This window comes from Cebus imitator, unplaced genomic scaffold, assembly GCF_001604975.1.
Source record: "Cebus imitator isolate Cc_AM_T3 unplaced genomic scaffold, Cebus_imitator-1.0 Scaffold194, whole genome shotgun sequence".
Classification (NCBI taxonomy): domain Eukaryota; kingdom Metazoa; phylum Chordata; class Mammalia; order Primates; family Cebidae; genus Cebus; species Cebus imitator.
Window position 1 is genome coordinate 834,998 of NW_016107509.1, and position 24,060 is coordinate 859,057.

Genomic DNA, 24,060 nt, shown 5'->3' on the forward strand with positions numbered 1-24,060 from the left:
ATTTGTATAATTAACCTTATTTGTATGTTCTCTTTCCTGAAAGCTTTTAAAAGGAGTACATGATGTCTGAATTAAGGGCTCAAGGATATATAGAAGTTAACTACATGAAGAAAAGTATTCTAGGCAAAGAAAGACTGTGTAAAGGCACCGAGGCAGGAGGGAAAACAGCTACTTAGGAAGTCAAGACAAAACGATGGTCATTTTAGTGTGGTAGATACAAAAAACAAAGAGCAGAGTTAAGAAATATCTAGAAGGTAAAACTGACACTATTTCAAAATGAATTTTCATGAGGTATAAGACTAGAGAACAGATAGATTCTGTATGCTAATACGAGTTTGGATTTATATATCATTTGCTTTATTATTTTTTATGTTCACTTAAAATATTTTCTCCTATAGTAATGCTCTATTTAAAGAAATAAGCCCTCTAGTAATGCCTAAGATGATATTTCTAACTGCACAGCACAGAAATGAGGGATACTTTAAGGAGAGTTTAAAAAACAAGCTGAACTGTATAGAAAATAGGTACACCTATTGACCTATTTTGCTTGGCTAGGGAAAAAAACTAGCTAAATGACTAAAAAAATATATTTATGCACATCTACTCTGTGTCAAGCAAGACTGTATCTCAAGCAAAGTGTGCCTACAGTAACATGGCAAGGTAAATAGTAGAATAAATGCAAAGCTACAATAACGTTTACTCTAGATTTAAAATATCTGACTTAGAAAATTGAGAGTGCAAAGGCCATCTACAAAGAAGGAACTGCAAAGTATTCATTGAGTAAAGGTCAAACCTCACTGCTTCAATATTAAAAGGAAACCACAAGCAAGTTTTTTAGTCTTGTAACTTTTTTTCTGTTGTACTATGCTTATGGGGATCAACTCCAGAGATTGGGATGCTAACACATTAAAAAAAAAAAAAAAAAAAAGACAGTCTAGGAATTCACATATTCTGAGAATCGCAGCTATAACAAGTGAATGTGTGAACACAGTGAATGACATACCCAAGAATCAGATCCAAAAGACAGTGTTAAAGCAGTAACTGAATATGGTCAAACTATTACTGGAAATACTTCAAATCACTAGGCAAGCACCTGACTTTATATACAAAATGATGAATTTATCTATTTATTTATTAATGTTTCTCTATGGCCCTTAGTTAATTCCTCAATTTCTTTAAAGAGAATGTCCATAAACCCTCTCTATGTACATGCACAGGGACCAAAATGCATTTCTCTTCATCAGCAGTGTAGACAAAACTTTAAAGCTACTACACCATTATGCAAAGATTATTTCATTCTTTGTTACAAATGTTGAGCTTAATTTCCTGCATTATCTTTTCTTATAAAGTACGGAGCTGAATTCCTTTAGATTAAACGTATACATAATGTGATTCCATTAAAGGATTATTAACAGGCACAAATTATAGAATGGCAAATTAGGACTAACATATTAAAAAATTCGTATAAGATTTTTCCTGATATAAAACTAGCAATCTCCAAAACTCAGTGAGACCTCATCACTCAGTGTCCACGCATGAGTTAGATAAAGAAGCTATGTAGTTGGCTTAATGTTAAAATAAAGAAGCTTCACTGGTGTGATAGCCAGACTAGATGAAGTCAAAGATCATGGATCATTTTTAAAATTTACAATAAAATACTACAGAGAATAAAATAAATTAAAGACATTCATAAAACAAGTATTTCAGCATGTCTTGGTTGTCTACAAGATGTCAAGTATTACTCTAGGTACTAGACATGAACTGAAAGAATAACCCTTGTGCTAAATACGAAATAGTTCACCCTCTAAAGGAGAAGAGGAATATGCAAATTAAGGTGCTGATAGTTTTTCACTAAAGCCAAAATGATATTCATATATATTTGAATGAAGATATTTACCTTATTCCTGTAACTTAATACTTCCAACAAACGAGCTAAGCAATGAAAGAATTCTTCCCTGTTCAAGCGTTCTATGTATAGGGTTTTCTTTCCTCTCAAAGGGCAAAACTTTCAGCAGAAGTATTACAAGATTTTCCTCTGGAATGTCATCAAATTTCCGTATAGCAGTAAACAACTTTGTATTCTACTCTAACTTCTAACAAAACCACTTTGAAAGGTAATCAAGGCCCTGGATCTGATGGAATCATTACTTTAGTGGCAGTAGAGAATTCTTTCAGAATTGTTGGCAGAGATTTGTTTTATATATATACTTAGTAAAGCCTGAACCAGATGTGCAAGTGTACTTGAACCTTCTCTGAAGAGAAGATAAAAATATGCCATTCTGGTCAAAGAATCCTTAGGAAAAAAAAAAAAAAAAAACTTTCTGTTTGAAGCTTCAAAGGGCTATACTGTTCCCAAAACAGACTAACAAACAGAAATTCTACTTGGTATGATACTTTGAATACTAATCTACTGACTACCAAAGTGCACTGCTCAAGGCCAGGAGGGGTTAGAAATTTAAAAAACAAGAGTAACATCAGAGTCATGTGTACAAGGGATGAGACACAGCCTGTCAATTATTCTATCATACCCTCAAAACCATAGGAAAAATGTTATTTAACAGAATTTCTGCTTCAAATTTTTTCCTTCTGTTCCAAGCCACAAACCACCTCAACCATTTCAAGCCAAGTGGCTCCTTTTGCTTGCCTAAGATACTTTGAAAACTGATTTTACATTAAATAACTGCACAGGATAATGGAAAAAAACACTTTACTTTAGGAGGTGTATGAAATGAAAGCTAATGGGACACGGCAAGCCTTTACCAAAAGATGAGAAGAAAATGGTCAATTCATTTGACAGGGTCAGCAAAGCTTGACTATAAGAAATAACACAAAAATCTCAGGCTCCGGTCTATTCTTTTATGAGAGAGGAGAGAGAGAGAGAGAGAGAGTGTGTGTGTATGTGTGCGTGCACACACATGCGTCCATATGCTAGCATAAAACAGCAAGGTCTATTCTTAATAGTTATGGTCTCATATAGTAATATCAAATTTCTGATCCATTATTCCAAATCTGTTAATTGTACAAAGATCCCTCCTTCTATGGAGTGACATTAACCTGCCAAAAACAGTTAATTTCCCTTAGATAGTTAAGTAACTTTGCAACTCTGAGATTAAGAAATAAATTAAACTTAACCTTTTATATTGTGTTTAGGTAAAAGTATAGTAATAGCTCTGCAACCTTTTTTGGTATAAAATTTATTTCACTTTAATGCAGGAAACACATTTTTAATGGCACTCGCATTCATTTATAAATAACTTTTTAAGAATTTGTGTTTCTGTTTTTTGAAGGTATTTTGAAATACTTAAGTGAATAAGCTATATAAAACTAGTAACAGTTTAAAATTTTACAATTAAGCTAACCATGAAAATTGCATTACAGAATTTTAGTCTGATGTATTTCTTAAAAATAATTGAGTGATTTGCTAAATTTACCAAGATTATTTAACACTTAAGGGTAGGTTATTTAAGCTAATAAATTTAATAAATATACTAATTAAAATAAAACTAAGTATTCCTTGCTATACTCACAAATATTTAATGCCCGTCAGACATTTTAAAACCTGATTATCAAAAACACTGGTTTTTCTATTCTAGAATGTATGACAACTAAAGTAAAATGAAAGAGTCCTTATGATTCATATTGTATTTTCTTTAATAGGACTAATATTTAAAGAGAGGGACAAAGGCAGAGATGGATTGTCCAAAGATCAAAATGGCACAGTGGTCTCTTTGTCCCATCGACTAGAAGTCACTCTAGAGGCCTCAGCACTGCTCCCATGAAGCTTGTGAATGAATAAGTAAAATGTGGCACCTACACACCATAGAGTATTATTCAGCACTAAAAAGAAATGAGCTATCAAACCACGGAAAAACGGGAGAGGAATCTTAAATACATATTACTAAGTAAAAGAAGCCAATCTGAAAATGCTATATACTGTATGATTTCAATTATGTAACATTCCGGAAAAGCCAAAACTATGGAAACTGAAAAGATCAGAGGTTGCCAGGGGTTAAGGGGTAGGAAGGGATGAACAGGTGGAGCACAGAGGATTCAGTGCAGTGAAAATACTCTGCATGATACTATAATGGTACATACATGTCATCACACATTTTTTTCAAACCAACAGAATGTACAATACCAAGAGAGTACCTTAATGTAAACTATGGACTTTGGGTGTTATAATATGTCAATGCAAGTTCATCAACTATAACAAAAGTATGACTCTGGTAGGGGCTACTGCTGATGGGGGAGGCTATGCTCAGGTAGGGGCAGGAAGTATATGGGAAATCTGTGTACCTTCCTCTCAATTCTGCTGTGACCCTAGCACTGCTCTAAACATAAAAAAATCTTAAAAACAAAAAAAGTCTCTGAGGTTTCAAAAATGGAAAATGTTGCAACTGTCTAAGAGGATTAGAAAAAAGCCATAATGAAGAAAGGTGATGCCTGGCACAAATAATAAATAGCATAGGTAAATGTGAAAAAACATTTGTTATGTGTAAGACAGTCTTGGAGGTAGGCCTGGAAAACAGGGCCATACTGTGGAAGGTTCTGCTGCAGGAAGATCTGGTACTTACAGTTAGCACTAATAAACCACTTAAAGTTTCAGAGTACAAAATTAGTTAACCACAAGGACACCTGAAAAAATTGTGTAAGATGGACTTCACAGTATACCTAGTTCTAGCTATCCTCCCAGTCCCTACTTTTGAATCCTGCTAGTAATTTCTCACTTTCGATTCTTTAGACGGTGTGAGAAACTTTTAAAAAATATTAGGTACCACAACTTAGTGTAAACAGCCATTTTCATAAACATATTCTCTATAGAACATATTTTCATAAACATATTCTCCATAGTATTATCTAAGTCATGAATGATGTTAGCCTGAAGAAACTTCTAGGGAAGTTGACTTTATACATTCTCATCTCCTTCCACGCTGACAGTAAATTATGTAAATTAATCTTTAAGAACAGACCTTTAAAATCAGTTTTAAACTTCATTATATCCCAAACCCGATTCTCGGAAGGAGCTGTTGACCTTGTCCTTCAGCATGAAAAAGAGGTATCATGTACATACAAGTACTTTCATGGGTTTAAATCCTTGCCCTACACTTATTAGTTGTACACCTGGACAAGTTACTTAACCTTGATCTATAAAACTGTAATAATGACATGGACTACCTGAAAGGATATTGTAAATATTACATGAGTTATTTTGGGGGGAGGGCAGATATCGTTTTTAATGTTTTTATTTTTATTTATTTATTCTTTTTTTAGAGACAGGGTCTCACTCTGTCATCTAGGCTGGAGTGCAGTGGCATGATCATGGCTCACAGCAGCCTGGACCTCCTGGCCTCAAGCAATCCTCTGCCTCAGCCTCCCAAGTAGCTGGGACTACAGGCGCACACCAACATGCCCAGCTAGAGTTACTCGTCTACCTCCAAATCTGTAATGAAGAATTTGAACTCAGCTGTTCAACTTCCATCTACATTTATGCTTGTGATTATTTCATGCAGTATCATAGATTTAAATATCACCTATATGTTAATAACCCCCAAATTTCTATCTCTAGTACAGAGGATTTTTTCCCAACTACCCAATTCTGTCTTCTCCCTACTCCCAACTATCCAACTGCCTACTTGACATCTCCACTTGTTTTACAACTTAGAAGCATCCAAACTCTCAATATATCCAAAACAGAACTTCTGACATGCCCCAAAACCTACTCTTCCTCTTTCTTCTACAACTCAAATAATGGCTACTCTTTCAGCTGCTCAATCTAAAAGCCTTGGAATCCTCTTTGCCTCCTCTCTTTATGCGATTACCCACACCCTACCTGAACAATAAAAAAAATCCTATCAGCTTTTCTTTCAAAACATATACAGAAAGTATTTATACATATACAAAATGCAATCACTTCTAATCACCTCCATAGCTACTATCTATCTTGGTCAAAGCCACTATCATTTCTCACACGCATTATTACAAAAGCCCACCTCTACTTCAGCTTCTACAAACCATTCTTAATAAAGAATCCAGAACGGTCCAGTCAAAATATGTTTTCTGCTTCAAACCATTTAATAGTTTCTCACCGTCTCAGTGAGAAAAAAAAGCCCACCTCCTTATTAAGACTTCAAAGCTTAACATGATCTGGCTGCCTACAGTCTCTCTAACCTGTACCTCCTACTTCCCTCTGTCATTTATTCCACTCCAGCAACACTAGTCTACTTGCTATTCTTCCTGTACATCAGACATATTTCCATCTTTGGGCCTTTAAATCTCTGTTCCCTTTGACTGCAATGCTCTTCACTCAAAATACACAGAAATTCACTCTTTCACAAACTACAGGTCCTTACATAAAGGCCTTATACTTTTTCAATGAGAATTGGCCAAGCCACCAACCCACCTGTCACTCAAAACTGCCACTTCCCTCCCTGCCATAGGATAATTTTCTGATATACTGTATTATTTTTTAATTTGTTTATCATTTTTATAATTTATTGTTTCCATCCCTACCCAAATGAAAGTTCCAAGCAGGTAGGTGTTTTTATTTGTTTTGTTTACTAACAGATAGGTTAATCAATCATAAACCAAAGTAATTTGTTTTATATAAAATGAATATCTAATTTAAGTCTCTCATTCTGAAGGAGACAAATTAAGGAACAGTTTGACTCATACAGAAGCAATCAGTAAGGAGCACAGTCCAGAATAAAAGTAGGTCCCCTTGGTCTCAGCCTGAGGCTTTCTTCTGCCAGGGCACGCCGATAGGATGTAAGAGAATACATAGAAAAGTAATTTTTTAAAAACAGGCATACATACAGATAAACACACAGATACATACACAGACACATCTCACATTAAAATATTACCACTGCCCCCTGGACACGGTGGCTCACATCTGTAATCCCAGCACTTTGGGAGGCCAAGGAAGCTGGATCACTTGAAGTCAGCAGTTCAAGGCCAGCCTGGCCAACATGGTGAAACCGATCTCTACTAAAAATACGAAAACTAGCCAGGCGTGGTGGCGCACACCTGTAGTCCCAGCTACTCAGAAGGCTGAGGCATGTGAATTTGTTGAACCTGGGAGACAGAGGTTGCAGTGAGCTGAGATCACACTACTGCACTCCAGCCTATGTGACTGAGCAAGACACTGTCTCAAAATAAAATAAAAAATTAATTAAATTAAATTAAAATGTTACCACTGCCCAGTAATAATGTTATATAAGGTAATTACATTCTCCAAACAAACTTTTATTACTTACCTCTACCCCAGATTTTTTTGGTATCTGCATTACAGTTTCTTTGAATTTATTTGCCTTTTCAAGTTGAGCTTTAAGTTGTTCAGCTAATTCCTTCGAAAAGAAAAACAAGTAAAATATGTGTGACATGTAGTTTAATTCTTTATGACAAAACGTTCAAATTTACACAACAGAAGATAAAATAGCATAACAAAACACTCCTGTAGCCATCACCTAATTTCAATTACCAACTCACAGCCTAGTATATTACTCTTTAATGAGCTTATCTCAGTTACAACCTTCTTGAATACCTGTGACATGTGTTCATGCTTCAAAGATAAATAATTATAAGAACACATATTTTGGAGGAAACAGATGAAGGAAATACATAACCTTAATGACATTTTTAATAATTCCTAAATATGATAAAAGTTCAATACTTTCAACTTCAGTTTTTGGTAATGAAAAAGCTATCATGAGACCGAAAATGTTACCTTCTTGTTTATAATTTAGATGAAAAATTCTGAATATATTTCATTTTTACTCGAAGAAACCTATATAAACTTATATAAAACTGCCATGTAAAGCAATAAACCATGAATAAATTAAATAAGTAGATTTATGTGACATGCAAAGCAAGCTCCACCATAGTGTTCTTCCTGAACACAAGAACACATATTTTAACCTCTTACCTTGGTGACCTCTCTTTCATTTCTTTAATTCCTCTGTACTTTCAAAGCTCAAACTGTACTTTCTTGCTATCGTTATTACTGTTTTTGGTTTATTTCCCTTACCAATTTCTAGGATGAGTAGAAGTTCAGTGTTTCCAGGGAACAGATTCAAAAAGATAGAGCAGCATATGTAAGATATGCCCTTTATTAGACATAACTAACTAATAACAACAGAAATATCTTGTTTGGTTACCATTTGTTCTACTATAGTGTTGTACCAACAGTTTACCAAAGCATAAGATTACTTAAAGATCCCTTGTACTTGGGTTTGAGATGAGTGCATATGTATGACCATGACTGAATCTATTCTACCAAGATGTGCAATATCTGGCTGTGCTGTTCTGCCATGTGCACTTTAATACATATTTCACTGTATATTATTTTAACATACATGTGCCACATACTAAATGAATGGATGAATGGATAAATACAGCTCTTATCAAATCATTCCTACTTCTTACAACTCTGAGGTAAATTAGTCTTAAATCAAACTTTGCTAAAGGAATTAAATGAGTTAGCCTACACAAAGCATCTAACACAGTATTAGGCACAGCACATTTACTTAAAACTTGAATAAATGACTTAATCCTCCTTTTTTAGGTTCCTAAGTAATCTGGAAAAGTAATAAGCATTCTTAACAATACATGACAAAAATGAGGGAGAAAAAGTGCTATCTTTATCTCGCTTAAATATGCTCAATGAGTTAGGAATGCTGGAATAAAGCAAATATCAAAGTAAAAAAAATTTAAAAGCACGCAGTTCCTTAGGATCTTAAATTTCAGAGATCTGACAGAGAAAGTAGATCATTTACTTGGAAGTAGGCAGATAGTACTGTTCACAGAAAGGTTCAAAAATTTCTTTCTTTTTCTTTGTTTTTGAGACAGTCTCGCTTCATCATCCAGGCTGGAGTGCAATGGCATGATCTTGGCTCACTGCAATCTCTGCCTCCCAGGTTCAAGCAATTCTCCCATCTCAGCCTTCCCAGTAGCTAGAACGACAGTCACGCATCACCATACCTGGCTAATTTTTGTATTTTTAGTAGAGACAGGGTTTCACCATTTTGGCCAGGCTGGTCTCAAATGCCTGACCTCAAGTGATCTGCCCTCCTTGGCCTCTCTAAGTGCTGGGATTACAGGCGTGGGCACCAAGCCAGGCTGAGAGTTTCTTCAAGGAATCGATAACCAACAGTCATTTTCACAGTGTGCTATATCCACACTGCTAAAGAACTTCTAAAATTCCTCACAAGAAGTTAAATATTCAATCACTATTCTCCAAAACAACATCTAAGAGTCTTACCATATTCCCCATCATCTCTGCTTTGATAATCTTGGCTCCCAACTTGTTCTTCTCATCAACACTCAGGATGTGAATGGACTCATGCTCTGGACTGCTGTTGGAACAGGACAGATTAACAGCATATGAATTACAGGTGCAATGCAAGCAATAATATCAAGATTCAAACATTATTTTAACTGGCCTCAATAAAGCATTCAGCACCAATAGGAGATCATGATTGTAATGCCTGAAAATGAAATTCAGTGTTCTACCATAGTTGATAGTTTAAAGTTCTCTGTTACACTGCCACAACTGCCTATGGCAGTTTTAGTAACTGATCAAAATCTCAATAAGAATGATATAAATAATATTTACCAACTCTTCTTATTTAGTATCCCCATCCTCGTAATTTTAAAAAGGAAACAAACAAAAAACTAGAACCAGGCCATAATTCTATACATCTTTGGAAACTCTTCTCATTAGACATGATAAGTTGTCAATAATCTAAGAAACTATAAAATGATATATTTAACTTCATTCAAAGAATAAAAGCAATAAGCATGTGCTTTTTTATAAAGTCAGTCCAGAACATATAGTCATATAATACAAACCAGTTTAAAATTGATATCATGTGTCAAACCTATACTATAGAAGCCTCACACAAAAAATAAACCTCCAGCCAAGGTCAGATTTCCCTAGTTTACTACTTTAAGAAATAAGTCAAGGCTACAGTGTAGGACAGTGACCTCAGGCAGAGCCTGAAGGACTTCTGTGTAAAAGAGACATAGCCTGGAGTCCAAGAATTCCAAGGTAGCTAGAGTTCACAGAACAGAGTACCAAAGAATAGAAAGCTGCACCAGAAGAAAATCCCAGAGAACTGCAGAGGGTTCCCCTTGAGTACTCAGCAAGGAACTACCTGCAGTCAGGGAAAGAACTAACCCAAAGGATTAGAGGTAAAATATTTGGCATTCCTGGGAACTGCATGTCCAGTCCCACTAGCCAGACTAGGAAATCACATAATTCAAAAAGCAGTAGACGCAGTATTAAGAGTCTTGCTTCATTACTGAGAAATAACATGCCCTAGACTAAATGCTGCTCAAGGCCCAACCTAAAAAAACTTGAAAGGATCAAATGGTTTCCAATTAACCATATTCCAGAACAAAGCTCAAGGATATTTAGAGAAATTCAAAAATGTCTAGCACTCAACAAGGTAGTCTGTAAAGCTTAGTCTAATCAATGATGATCAGACAGGCAAATCAGGCAAATAAGTAGAAAAACACAACCCATAATTAGAACAAAATGCTATCAGTCAAAATCAACCCAGAACCAACACAGATTTAAAAAACAGCAGACAAGGATACTAAAAGTGATTATTATAACAGTGCTTCATATGTTCAAAAAGTCAGACACAACAAAGATATAAAAAAGATCCAAAATAAACTTCTACAGATGAAAACTACAATATGTGAGATGAAAAAAAAATGCTATATAAGATTAAAGATTAAACTGTAGAAGTAGAGTTTGGTGAACGTGAAGCAATTTTCTATATGAATTTAAAACACAGAGAAAAGAATCTGTAAAAATGAAAAGAGCATCAGAGGGGTGTGGGACAACCTTAGGTATCCCACCATACATGTAACTGAAGATAACTATTTTAAAAAATAATATATTTGAGGTTTATAACAAGCATAAGACAAATGTATGACAATGCTAACAGAAAGGAAGAAAAGGGAGAAATGAAAGTAAACAATGATAAAGTTCTTATACCATACAGGAGTAGCATCACTTGAAGATAGACTATGATAAGTTAAAGGTATAGTACACCATCAAAAACAAAGCAAATTTAAATTACAGCAACCAGGGAAATGAAATGGAATGGAATCATAAAAATAATCAAAACAAGTGAGAAAAAGAGGAAAAGGTGAACAAAGAATAGATGGAAAAAATAGGTAACAAAGAGCAAAATTACATATTTGAACCTAATTATATCAATAACATTATATATAAATGGTTCAAATACCTAAATTAAAAGGCAGAAATTATCAGATGAATAAAAAAGCAAAACTCAACTACAAACAATGCTTTATAAATACAGACATAAGTATGTTAAACATAAAAGGACTGAAAAAGATACACCACGTTAATGCTAATCAAAAGAAAGCTGAAGTGGCTACATTAATATCAAACAAGATTATGGAGCAAAAAATATTGCCAGGAACAAACAAGTTCATTTCATATGAAAAGGAGTCAATCCAGCAAGAATGTATGAATACATGAGCAAAAACTGACAGAAGAGAAATAAACAAATCCACAATTATAGCTGTAAATTTCAATGCCTCTCTATCAATACTTGATAGGATAAATACAATAGTCCCCCATTATCTGCAAGAGTTATCTTCCAAGACCCCCAGTGGAAGCCTGAAATCTTGGGTAGTACAAAACCCTATCTATAGTATTTTTCCTATATATACATACCTATGCTGTCTGACTTATAAATTAGGCACAGTAAGACACTAACAACAACTAATAACAAAATAGTACAATTATAACAATATACTGTAATAAAAGTTATATGAAGGTGGTGTCTCTTGCAAAATACTATATTTTCAGAGCACGGTTGACCATGGGTAACTGAAACCACAGACACTGAACCGTGGATAAAGAGGGACTACTGTAAACAGAATCGGCAAGCATATGGAAGTCTTGAATAATACCATCAACCAGCATGCCCAAATGGACATTCACAGAACACACCGCCCAACAAGAATAGAAAACACAATCTTTCCAAGTGCATACAAAATATTTCCTGATAAGAAAAAGAAATATAGGGTATTCAATTAGGAAAAGAGGAAGTCAAATTGTCTCTATTTGCAGACGACATAATTGTATATTTAGAAGACCCCATCGTCTCAGCCCAAAATCTCCTTAAGCTGATAAGTAACTTCAGCAAAGTCTCAGAATACAAAATCAATCTGCAAAAATCACAAGCATTCCTATACACCAATAACAGACTAACAGAGAGCCAAATCATGAGCAAACTCTCATTCACCATTGCTACAAATAGAACAAAATACCTAGGAAAACAACTATCAAAGGACGTGAAGGACCTCTTCAAGGAGAACTACAAACCACTGCTCAAGGAAATCAGAGAGGACAGAAACAAAAGGAAAAACATTCCATGTTCATGGTTAAGAAGAATCAATATCATGAAAATGGCCATACTGCCCAAAGTAATTTACAGATTCAATGCTATCCCCATCAAACTACCAGTGACCTTTTTCACAGAACTGGAAAAAACCACCTTAAACTTCATATGGAACCAAAAGAGAGACTGCACAGCCAAAACAATCCAAACCAAAAAGAACAAAGCTGGAGGCATCACGCTACCTGACTTCAAACTATACTACAAGGCTACAGTAATCAAAACAGCATGGTACTGATACCAAAACTGAGATTTAGACAAATGAAACAGAACAGAGGCCTCAGAATTAATGCCACACATCTATAACAATCTGATTTTTGACAAACCTGACAAAAACAAACAATGGGGAAAGGATTCCCTTTTAATAAACGGTGTTGGGAAAACTGGCTAGCCACATGCAGAAAGCTGAAACTGGACCCCTTCCTTACACCTTATACAAAAATTAACTCCAGATGGATTAAAGATTTAAATATAAGACCTAGCACCATAAAAACCCTAGAAGAAAACATAGGCAATACCATTCAGGACACAGGCATAGGCAAGGACTTCACGACTAAAACACTAAAAGCAATGGCAACAAAAACCAAAATAGACGAATGGGATCTAATTAAACTTAAGAGCTTCTGCACAGCAAAATAAACAATCATTGGAGTGAACCCACAACCAACAGAATGGGAAAAAATTTTTGCAAGCTACCCATCTGACAAAGGGCTAATATCCAGAATCTACAAAGAACTAAAACAAATATACAAGAAAAAAGCAAACAAACCCATCAAAAAGTGGGTGAAAGATATGAACAGACACTTTTCAAAAGAAGACATTTATGTGGCCAAAAAACATGAAAAAATGCTCATCATCACTGGCCATTAGAGAAATGCAAATCCAAACCACATTGAGATACCATCTCACACCAGTTAGAACGGCGATCACTAAAAAATCTGGAGACAACAGGTGCTAGAGAGGACGTGGAGAAATAAGAACACTTTTACACTGTTGGTGGGAGTGTAAATTAGTTCAACCATTGTGGAAGACAGTGTGGCAATTCCTCAAGGATCTGGAAATAGAAATTCCATTTGACCCAGCAATCCCATTACTGGGTATATATCCAAAGGATTACAAATCACTCTATTATAAAGACACGTGCACACATATGTTCATTGCAGCACTGTTTACAATAGCAAAGACTTGGAACCAACTCAAACGTCCATCAAAGATAGACTGGATAAAAATAAATGTGGCACATATATACCATGGAATACTACACAGCCATAAAAAGGGATGAGTTCATGTCCTTTGCAGGGACATGGATGAATCTGGAAACCATCAATCTCAGCAAATTGACATAGGAACAGAAAACCAAACATCACATGTTCTCACTCATAAGTGGGTGTTGAACAATGAGAACACATTGACACAAGGAGGGGAGTATCACACACTGGGGTCTGTTGGGGGGTGGGGGGACTAGAGGAGGGACAGAAGGGCAGAGGAGATTGGGGAGGGATAGTATTAGGAAAAATACCTAATGTAGGTGACGGGGGGATGGAAGCAGCAAACCACCATAGCATGTATATACCTATGTAATAATCCTGCAAGATCTGCACATGTACCCCAGAACTTAAAGTAAAATAAATTAAAAAAAAAAAATATATATATATATATATATATATATATTTCCTGAGATATACCATGTTCTAAACTATAAAAACAGTCTCAATAAATTCAAAGGAATTCAAGTTGTACAAATTATGTTCTTTGATCACAATAAAATTAATTAGAAATCATTAACAAAAGCCTCTGGAAAATCTTCAACTATAATATTTGGAAACTAAATAGTGTACCTGTTAATAACCCATGGGTCAAAAATAAGACCAAAGGAAAATTATATAACACATGTCAGAAGTGGTGGAATGCTGCTAATGCATTACTTAGGGGGAAATTTATAGCACTAAATATTTATATTAGAAAAGATCTCAAATCAATCACCTCAGCTTACAACTTAAGAAAGCAGAAAAAGAGCCAATTAAAACAAAGTAAAATAATACAAAAAACAAAAAAATCAGAGTGACATAAATAGAAAATAGAAAAATAAATTCAATGAAACTAAAAGCTGACATCTAAGGCAATAAAACTGATAAACCTATAGCGACCAAAAAACAAAGAGATCTAAATTACTAATAGAGAGGTAACATCACCACACATTGTAAGCACTTTACAAAAAGATATCCAAATGGCAAATAAACACATGGAGAGATGGTCAGCATCAGCAGTCACTAGCCATTAAAGGAATACAAATTAAAACCACAATGAGACACCACTACACATCGACTAGAAGAGCCAAAATTTAAAAGACTGACCATTCCAAGTTCTTACAAGAATGTAGAGAAACTGCAAGTCTTATACACTGTTGGTAATCATGTAAAATGGTACAATCATCTAGAAAAACAGTTTAGCAGTTTCTTAGTATTTAAACCTACAGTTACCATATGATCTAGCTACTGCTCTCCTAGGTATATTTATTCAAGAGAAAGGAAAGCATATGTCAATACAAAGATTTGTACATAAATGTCCAGAGACACATAATTTATAATAGCCAAAACCTGGAAACAATCTCAATATTTACCAACAGGAGAATGGAAAATAAATTGTGATGTACCCGCCAACAGTATATTACCCATCAATAAAAAGGAATGAACTACTGACGTATGCAACAACATAAATGAAACTCACAATAATTACACTGAAGTGAAGAAGACAGACCAAAAAAAAAAAAAAAAAAAAAAAAAAAAAAAAAAAAAAAAAAAAAAAAAAAAAAAGAAAAAAAAAGAAAAAAAAAAAAAAAAAAAAGGCTGCATAATGTATGATCCCGTTTACATCAAATTCTAGAAAATGCAAACTACAGTTAACTCTTGAACAACGGAGGGTTGAACTGCCCAGGTCCACTTATACACAGATTTTTTTCACCCAAATGTCAATCAAAAATACAGCATTACAGCATTCACATGATGCAAAAACTACATATACAAAGCAACATATTTTCATACATGTGGGTTCCAACTTGAGTATGTGCAATTATGGCATATTTGAGGTGTCCTACAGCCAATCTCCCATGAATTCCAAGGGACAACTGCAGTCTATAATGAAAGAAAGCAGATGTGGTTGCCTAGAAGTAGAGAGCAGGGGCGTGGGAAAGCAGGAGAGAGAGATTATGAAAGGGCACCAGGGCTTGAGGGGCAACGGTTTAATGAAAATATATGCATTTCAAAACATACCAAAATGTACACTTTCGTATGTTTGCAATTTATTGTATATCAATTATATCTCAAAGTTTTTTTTTAACCCTCAAAGGGAGTAATGAAATTTAAAACCAGAGTATAACTAACCTGTCATAATATTAAATGTAAAGGATATATCTGATATTATTAGTTTTCCTGAATTCTCAGATTCTATAATACTTTATGAAAATTAACATTAATCATATTTTCTACAAATTTGGTTTCCAAATCAAAACATGACCTACCAAAAATATTTGGAAATTAGTTCTAAATAATAAATTCCTCTGGGAGTAAAAATCTTTTAACAGATAGCATTGGAAAAAAATCTCTACAGGAAACCTATAGCAGCCATTTCTTCCCATATTGTTGAAAGGAAAGGCAATACTCTGGTGTTTAAGAAATCTAAAAATGTGCAGTAAAGCAACACTAGAAAGTAACATATTTTCATTCCCCTCGTATCTTTTCAGTCTACATTTTAAAAAACAATTAAAATGAACAGTAGGGACACTACATTCATGTAAGCAGAAAAACATTATTACTTTTTAGATGCGTCCATGGGCTGAGTCATTGCTTGTTTTATCAGCTGTACTTTTTGTATGGAAAATATTTTTAGTACATTTTTCAAATTAAATGCTAAGGTACATGTCATTTTCATTGTATTGCAAATGTAATTTATTTTAATTTCTGGCAATCTAATCAAATTTCTCTTACTAATCAAAACAACTTTTCTCAATTTGCATTCTTTCCCTTCAATTAATTTTCTAAAATTCCCTGCTCTGAAAACTTTTATTTATGTTTATTACGTGGAATTATAGATAATACATTTTTACATGTATGTATAATGCAAAATAAATTAAATCACCACAGTTCATGCCCTTTCTAAACAGCACCAGTACCATTATTCCCCTATGAAGTCGCTTTCTTCAGGGTCTGTCTCTCAAATTCCTGTTTCCTAAGTGAGAAACTTCTCGGCTTATTTTCCTTCTGCCATTTGTACCTGACCAAGTTTTTCTTTCCAACTAAAGTTATGACTAGTTCATCCATTTTTCATCTCAACATCAGCCAACTAAGAAACCAAAGAACTAAAGAAAGGATCTTTAGGATAAGGAGGTGACTGCAATCCTTTCTCTGTTATTCCAATAGACACTTACTATAATCCAGATGCAGAACAAGTCCATACATAATCTCCTATTAAGCTCCATATCCAGAAATAAGCCATCTTGCAAGCACCCTTAAATCTGATAGGATCAGAAGAATTAAAGACCAAGCCACCGATCAATCCATCTCCTTCTCCTGAGAAACGTTTCAGGGTTATTAACACAAACTACATCAAATGTCAATATGGCAATAGAATCATAACTACTAATAGATATGAGCGAAAATAAAAATATAAATACCTAAAAACAGGGTATTAATCAAATTGTTTCTAATGCGAGCTTTTCATGAAGAACTAAAAGTTTCTTTATAACACCAATACCAATCATAACTGACTTTCCATTATACATAAGAGGATCACCAATATTATGGGGATCATGTGTCAAAAAAAAACACTGGCATAAGTCATTAAGAAAGAATTCCTAATTTTCTCCCTTGCCACCCACAATCTGTAGCTACACTTCTCTCTCTCTCTTTTTTTTTTTTTTTTTAACTATTTCCACCCAAAGCTAATCCTTCTACTTTTATAAGTAAACTGGACCCCACATTCATCCACACTAACTTCTGGGATCTTGCTCAATTGCCCCATCTATCATCTGCCTACCTGTCTTGCTTCTTCTAAAATAGAAACTGACCCTTTTCCATTAATTATAAATATGTTCTAGTATACATACACTTTCTATCTCTGTCATTCCATAACTCTTAATAATTTAGTCTCCTAAAATCTGACTTCTATACCCTCTTTTATTTAAAAAAAAAAAAAAAAAAGCCAGATTAAGTAGCCAAAGAAGTTTGTTATTGTCCATCCAAAGGGCACATCTTTGGGTCATTTCACTTTCCTCTTCCCCTCATGTCTCAGGATGCAAGCTTAGAGATTCTATGAAGGAAGGGCAATGAAGATAGGCTGACGTCCATCTCAAGCCCACGCATTTTCAGAAGGTAACTAGAATCTCAATGGATCTTTAAAAGAGGTGATTTCCATTGTCATGAAATGGAATACTCCACACAATTTTTTTTTAGTATTTTCTAACACGAATTAAATTGTTTACTAGATGGAAAGTAATGACGATAAATGACAAAAATACATAAGAATTCTGAACATCTCTTATACTAGTAATTTCAACATTAACAGTTACTTCAACACAATATAACAGTAATAGGCATCAAGTAAAGACATTTAAAGGAAAGCTGCTGAGCACAAAATAACTGAAGAAAACATTATTCTATTTTATTTTGTGAACACCACAGCAAAGACACTGCTCTACAGCAAAAATTAGGAAACGGGCTCTTCCTTTCCTTCCCTAAGCATTTATAATGATGAGCAAATGCTTTCAAAGAAACATCACCATGACACCTGCAATTATCCTGCAAAAAGAAAAAAAGCCCAAGCACGTCTCAATTTCCAGAATTACTGCTATATTTTGGAAGTCCTTTTTATAATTAATTTCTAAAAAGCAAATCTTATTTTCACATTAAAATGTACTCTCTTTGAAACATACACACACACACACACACACACACACACACACACACACACACACACAGAGGCTTTGAGGAATAATTAAAAGAGCTCTATCACAACATTTTTAAAACCTGCAATTAGTTATCCATAGCATAATGACATTTCAGTCAATGACAGACCACATATGACAGTGATCCCATAAGATTATAATGCTCTATTATTATTGTACTTTTTCTGTGTTTAGATACACAAATATTTATCATTGTGTTACAACTGGCAGCAGTACTCAGTACAGTAACATGCTGTACTTTGAAGTCTAGAAGCAAAAGGCTGTACCATATAGTGTAGGTATGTACTAAGGTATACCATCTAGGTATGTATAAGTACACACTATGCTGTTCACACGACAAAATCGCCTAATAATGAATTTGCCTAATGACAATTTCTCAGAATACATCCCCATTGTTTAGCCACATATGATTTTATTATTCTTGTGCTGGCAGTGTTCACAGATCTTCCTTATTATTTTCTCACCATTTACTCTCATATTTGCTTCCTTGACTAAGGATCTAACAACTATGCTCAAAGCCTTCAGAGCCTAGCATCCTTCAGTTGACCTTTGTGCTACAGTAACAAACTCTGCCAAGAATGACACCCAAAGATTAAAATATTACATTAAATAAGTTTCTGATATTAAATTTATAAAATCAAAATTAAGGACATCTCATTAATTTTTGTTCACATTACATACTACTCTTAAGTTTCATATTCCTGGAAATATTCAGCCAATATATTTTCTAACAAAAGAAAAATATATGCAAAAGCACATTTTATTTCTAATAATAAAAAGTTCAAGGTTCTTAATTGCAAGGGCCGCAATAGTGGATGTTTTTCTGCTAGTTAATATAATCACAGGACCTAAAATGAATAAAGGAAAAGAGTGATAAATTTGAACACATTCAAGAAAGAATGAATGAAAAACGAAAAATAGGAAAATTACAAATGATGAAAAACCTATTTGCATTACATGACAAATATAAAGAGCTCTCACAAACAACAACTCAAAAACAGGACGAAACATATGACTAGTTAACAAAAAATACAAATAACACATAAAAATATGGCCAACTTCACTCATATTTAAAAAAATAAAAATCAAAGAAATAATCTGTTTCTCAATTACACATATGGCAAAGATTTTAAAAAGTTCAATAATACTATCAGCAAGAAGTAGGAGAAAAGTCATTCCCATGCATGACTATAAGAGTCTAAATTGGTTAATACCACAAAATATGTAAAAAGTAAAATGCATGTACTCTTTGACCTTACAGTTCCAGTCCTTGGAATTTATTTTACAGCTATATTTAAATAGCATGCAAAGATACACACAAAAAATTAAATGCAGCATTGTTTCTTAGAGCAACAAACTGGAAATAACCTAAAAAGTCCATCAATAGGAAACTGGTGAAAAATATTAGGTTATGCCTAAGTTTTACAATGGAGTATTACGGAGCCTTTAAAATAAAAAATGTAGGTACATATGGGCTGAAGTAAAAGGATCTTTAAGATATTCAGAAAAAAGCCAAGATTCTAAATGGCATATGCATTGTACAGTTATTTAACTTACATATTAAATATATATTTAAGTTTTTATACGTTTTATATAAAATTTTATACATTAACTATATATATTACACATTTTCAAATACACTAAAAAATCTGGAAAGATACTATCAACACTATTAACCTGGCAAATAGGATTAGGGTGGAAGTGACATGAAAGGGAGATTTACTCTTTCATTTTATACACATCTAAGTTTTATATTCTTGTTTTATACTCTTCCATCTATATTGTTTAAATTTTATACATGTACATTTATTCAGATTGTAAATGGCATGTTCTAAAAAATGATACTGGTGTAAAGAGCAAGAAAGGTAAAGATAAAAATACAAGACATATAAAGAAGTAAAAACTAATTCAACTAATTTTTCCAATGATGACCATTTATATAAGACAAAGATATTATTTGTAACAACTTACAGTCTGGTAGACTGACCCATGACATGTTGCCATATTCATTTTACAAGACACAAAGTTATTTTCCAGTCCTCCAGTCCTTGCTGAAAATTCTTCCCTTCTTGCAGCTTATCTATCTCTTTTTCTCTCTCCTATGCCTCTAACTGATCAACTTTTCTTGTGTTCTAACAAAACTACTCTCACAAAGGGTATCAATAACTTTTCCATAATCAATGTATAAAAGGAAAAGATTTTTCTTTTCCTTTTATAAAAAGATTCAAGGTCCTCCCTTTAACCTTATTTGAAAGCATGCTAAACAGACATCAGAATACAGAGTCTAAGCTCTGCCAATAACTAATTACATAATAATATCAATGATAGCAGTAACAGCTAAGATTTATGGAGCCTTTACTAGGTGCCAGATACTATGCTAAGTTTTTCATACATTAACTCACACAACAACCCCATGAAGTAGATCCTGTTGGTATCCTGGTTTAAGATAAGAAACCCGAAGCACAGCGAAGTGTCAACTCTTGTGAAAGGTCATAAACCCAGGAAATGCATAAGTGTTACACACAGGGTTGCTAAATAAAATACAGGACACTTGGCTAAATTTGAACTTCAGGTAAACAATAAAAATTTTTTGGCATACATATGTCCAAATATTACAAGAAACCCATTTTTTATCAAAAAAAGAACCTGGAAATCCTAGTTATATAACATTGTATAAGTCACAACCTGAGTTCCCTCAGTTTCTGCATCTGTAAAATGCAGAGGTCAGACTACTTCTTTTAGTTCTAAATCATTTCTATGTTGTTTTTTTTTCTAGTTCTAAAATTCATTAGTCCTAGAACTTTCTGGGATTCTAGCACTTTATAAAAAATTCAACATATTCCCAGGATAATGTTCAGACAAATTAATAATTTCTAACAATCTTTCACTGATCCTTTCTAGGCATTCTTCAAGGTCCTGTCCTGGTCTCCTACTTTACAACCACTCTACATTCTCAGGAATCTTTTTTCTTTTTTTGGATGATGCCTAGATTTTTCTTTCCCTCTCCAGCCAGTCACAGAATCACAGAAAGCCTCAAACCCTCTCTACCACCAAATTAACACAGATAACAAAGAATACTATCTTCAAACCAAAAATTACATATATACATACATACATACACACACATATACCTTTTAGTGAGCTCTCTCTTCAAACTAAAAAATTATATATATACACTAACAGACATACATACATACACAGCTTTTAGTAAGTGTCTGCATTGTAGTGTATCTATCAGAAGATTACAACTTAAATAAGACATGCAAATATGCAACAATCAGAAAACCAGTTGGAATACCAATTGTGCAGTAGACATTTTGCTTAGCTACAGTCACAGAAGACCTACGGATCATCCAAACGCTAACCCAATCCTAATGATATCAGGAAATAAGAGCCTCATTTCCCTAGTGGCTGGGAACTGAAAATAGTCTACCACCCAGGGTACCTGGAGTGAAGACAGGATAATTATATATGCACACAGGCTTAGGCACTAATCCCTGCCATGTTTATTCAGTCAATACAATTGGATTTCTCCTTCTGTTTCCTGGGAGCAAAGCCCTGACCTGAACCAGAGCCCATTTGACTGGGGCTTAGTCACTCTCTGATTTTGCCAGCTCCCTCCCACTGAAAGTTACACACTGAGTTTTATAATCCACTGCTTCAGATGGAGTCATCAACAAAAGTGATTTATCAGACTCACAACCCCAAACCACAGTGCTTTTATCTACTACAACCATAGGTTTCTATTACTTCCTAAAAACTTTTCCTTTAGTGTCCCACTCATTTGGTGCCATTTTCAAACAGATTTAAATGATCATTCAAGTGTAAGTTATTACCCTTTGGACACTTTTTTTTTTCTGGCTATCTTCAACAGGGCCAGCCTTATAGCTAAAGCAAATTTTCTTAGGTTTGGTCTCATTCAAGGGGGGTTTCCTCATCTTCTGACCCAGCCCTATATAAGTGCAACATATATTTTACATTTAAAACTCTAACATTATCTTTAAAATCTGTCAATTGCCCAAAGTGGATTATTTTTTTCTCTGCGCAAAATAACCACCCTAATTCATGCTGCCTTTTGCAAGATTTCTAACATACATTTGTCGCTTTATGTTTGGGCTGTGGTAGTATATTTTCCTTTTGTCTCCTAGACTTCCTGTAGACATACATTATTTATGACTATGATTATACTTAATAAGATAATTTACTTAGAAAATAATGGTACTGGTAACAAAATCTACCAAAATATCTCCTACAGCACATACATTGAAAATGTTAACTCATTCTGTTTTTTAAATTGCAAAGAAGCAACATACTTTGAAAAAATATAGCTACTGAATTCTTTCAGCTCTTCTAAAAAAAAGCAAACCTCTAAAAAAAAATGCACTCTATAACACAATATTACTGCATTGTTAAATCTGCGTATCTTTCCCCTTCTATCAATTTTAAGATATGTGAGACCATAGTCATAGTTAACAGCTGATGTTCTAAAAATACATTTCAGTTCTTTAAACTCTCTGGATCTTAATATTCACTTATCAGACTAAAAAATGATAAAATACCCAGCAAATGTAGACTTTGTGTCCTGCAGATATTTATTTGGAGGGTCATCTCTGAAGCCTTCGTCTTGGGATTTTTCTCTCCTATCTTCTGTAATGTGTTGGTATTCATTGGTACTGGTTTCCAGCGGCTTTTGATTTGAATGTTTCTTGTCTCCTTTCCCATCAGAGTGACTCCATGTTAATCTTTCTTCACTGTTCTCGATGGGTTTTCTGAAACCACTATGCAAAGAACCCTGAGCTACCAATAGTGAAGATGAACTAGATGGTTCAAATTTTCTACCCTTTCTGTGAAATGACAGTTCTTCATCATCAGAGGGTCTCAAGAATTTAGCTCTCAAATTTCCAGAAGAAAACTCTTGATTTTGCCTTGGGTTAGATTCTCTTCTAGATGTTTCTAAAGACCCAGGTCTCTTATCTTTTTCATCACCAATAAATTTAACATTATTGCTATTTTTTGCAGAGTCTGCTGTAGCATATCTATCACATGAACTGTTATCATATTTTACTAAGTCTGATTTTCTACTTTCTTGACTATTTTTTGCTTTATCTGAATATGTGGGTTTCCTCCACCGTTCTCGTCCATAATCTTCTTTCATGGATGCAGCTTTTTCAGCGTCTTCTAATTTTGACTGAAATACTTCCATTGACTACAAAGGAGAAAAATTAAACAAGATATCTAAAATTAGGAATGGCTCAGTGACTTGCACCCCACATGTCACTGTATGGCTCACTGCCAAGTGGCATACCGAAAAGCCCACTAAGGGGGTGAAAGAAGACCCATATAATCATCCTACACTGACAAACTTTTTAAAAACATGCATAAACAATTAAAAATTATCAAATAACAAAAAGATACCCCAAAAACAGACAAAATGCTCTGCACTAATACAAAGTATAACACTGAAAACAGTAGAGACAAACTTTTCAAAAAATAATTAATTCTTACTGGTTGTGAGATTCAAAAGGTTAAAATGCTAAAACAGACTCTCACGGAAAATATAATAATTCAAGAACAAGAAAAATTTGCAAATATAAAATTATGTGCCACAAAAAACTGCCCAGATACACAAAAGGAAGAACAGAGAGTGCTGAAAACTAAATT

The 24,060-nt window shown here is 34.1% G+C and overlaps 1 protein-coding gene across 5 annotated transcripts in view; it reads right to left on the reverse strand.

The window, feature by feature from the left end:
* The window catches only part of CWF19L2 (CWF19 like cell cycle control factor 2), a 123,581-nt gene that overhangs the window by 74,110 nt on the left and 25,411 nt on the right, over nt 1-24,060 (reverse strand). For 4 of the 5 annotated variants that reach the window (XR_005203195.1, XM_037745200.1, XM_017547046.2 and 1 more), the window contains exons 8-10: nt 22,959-23,605; nt 9,260-9,353; nt 7,257-7,346 (exon numbers count right to left, since the gene is read on the reverse strand). Coding sequence is in view for 4 of the 5 variants with exons in the window: in XM_037745200.1 (XP_037601128.1) it covers nt 7,257-7,346; nt 9,260-9,353; nt 22,959-23,605 (831 nt within the window). In the remaining variant the exon portion in view is untranslated. The remainder of the gene's footprint in view (nt 1-7,256; nt 7,347-9,259; nt 9,354-22,958; nt 23,606-24,060) is intronic. The other variant, XM_017547045.2, reaches the window with a different exon arrangement.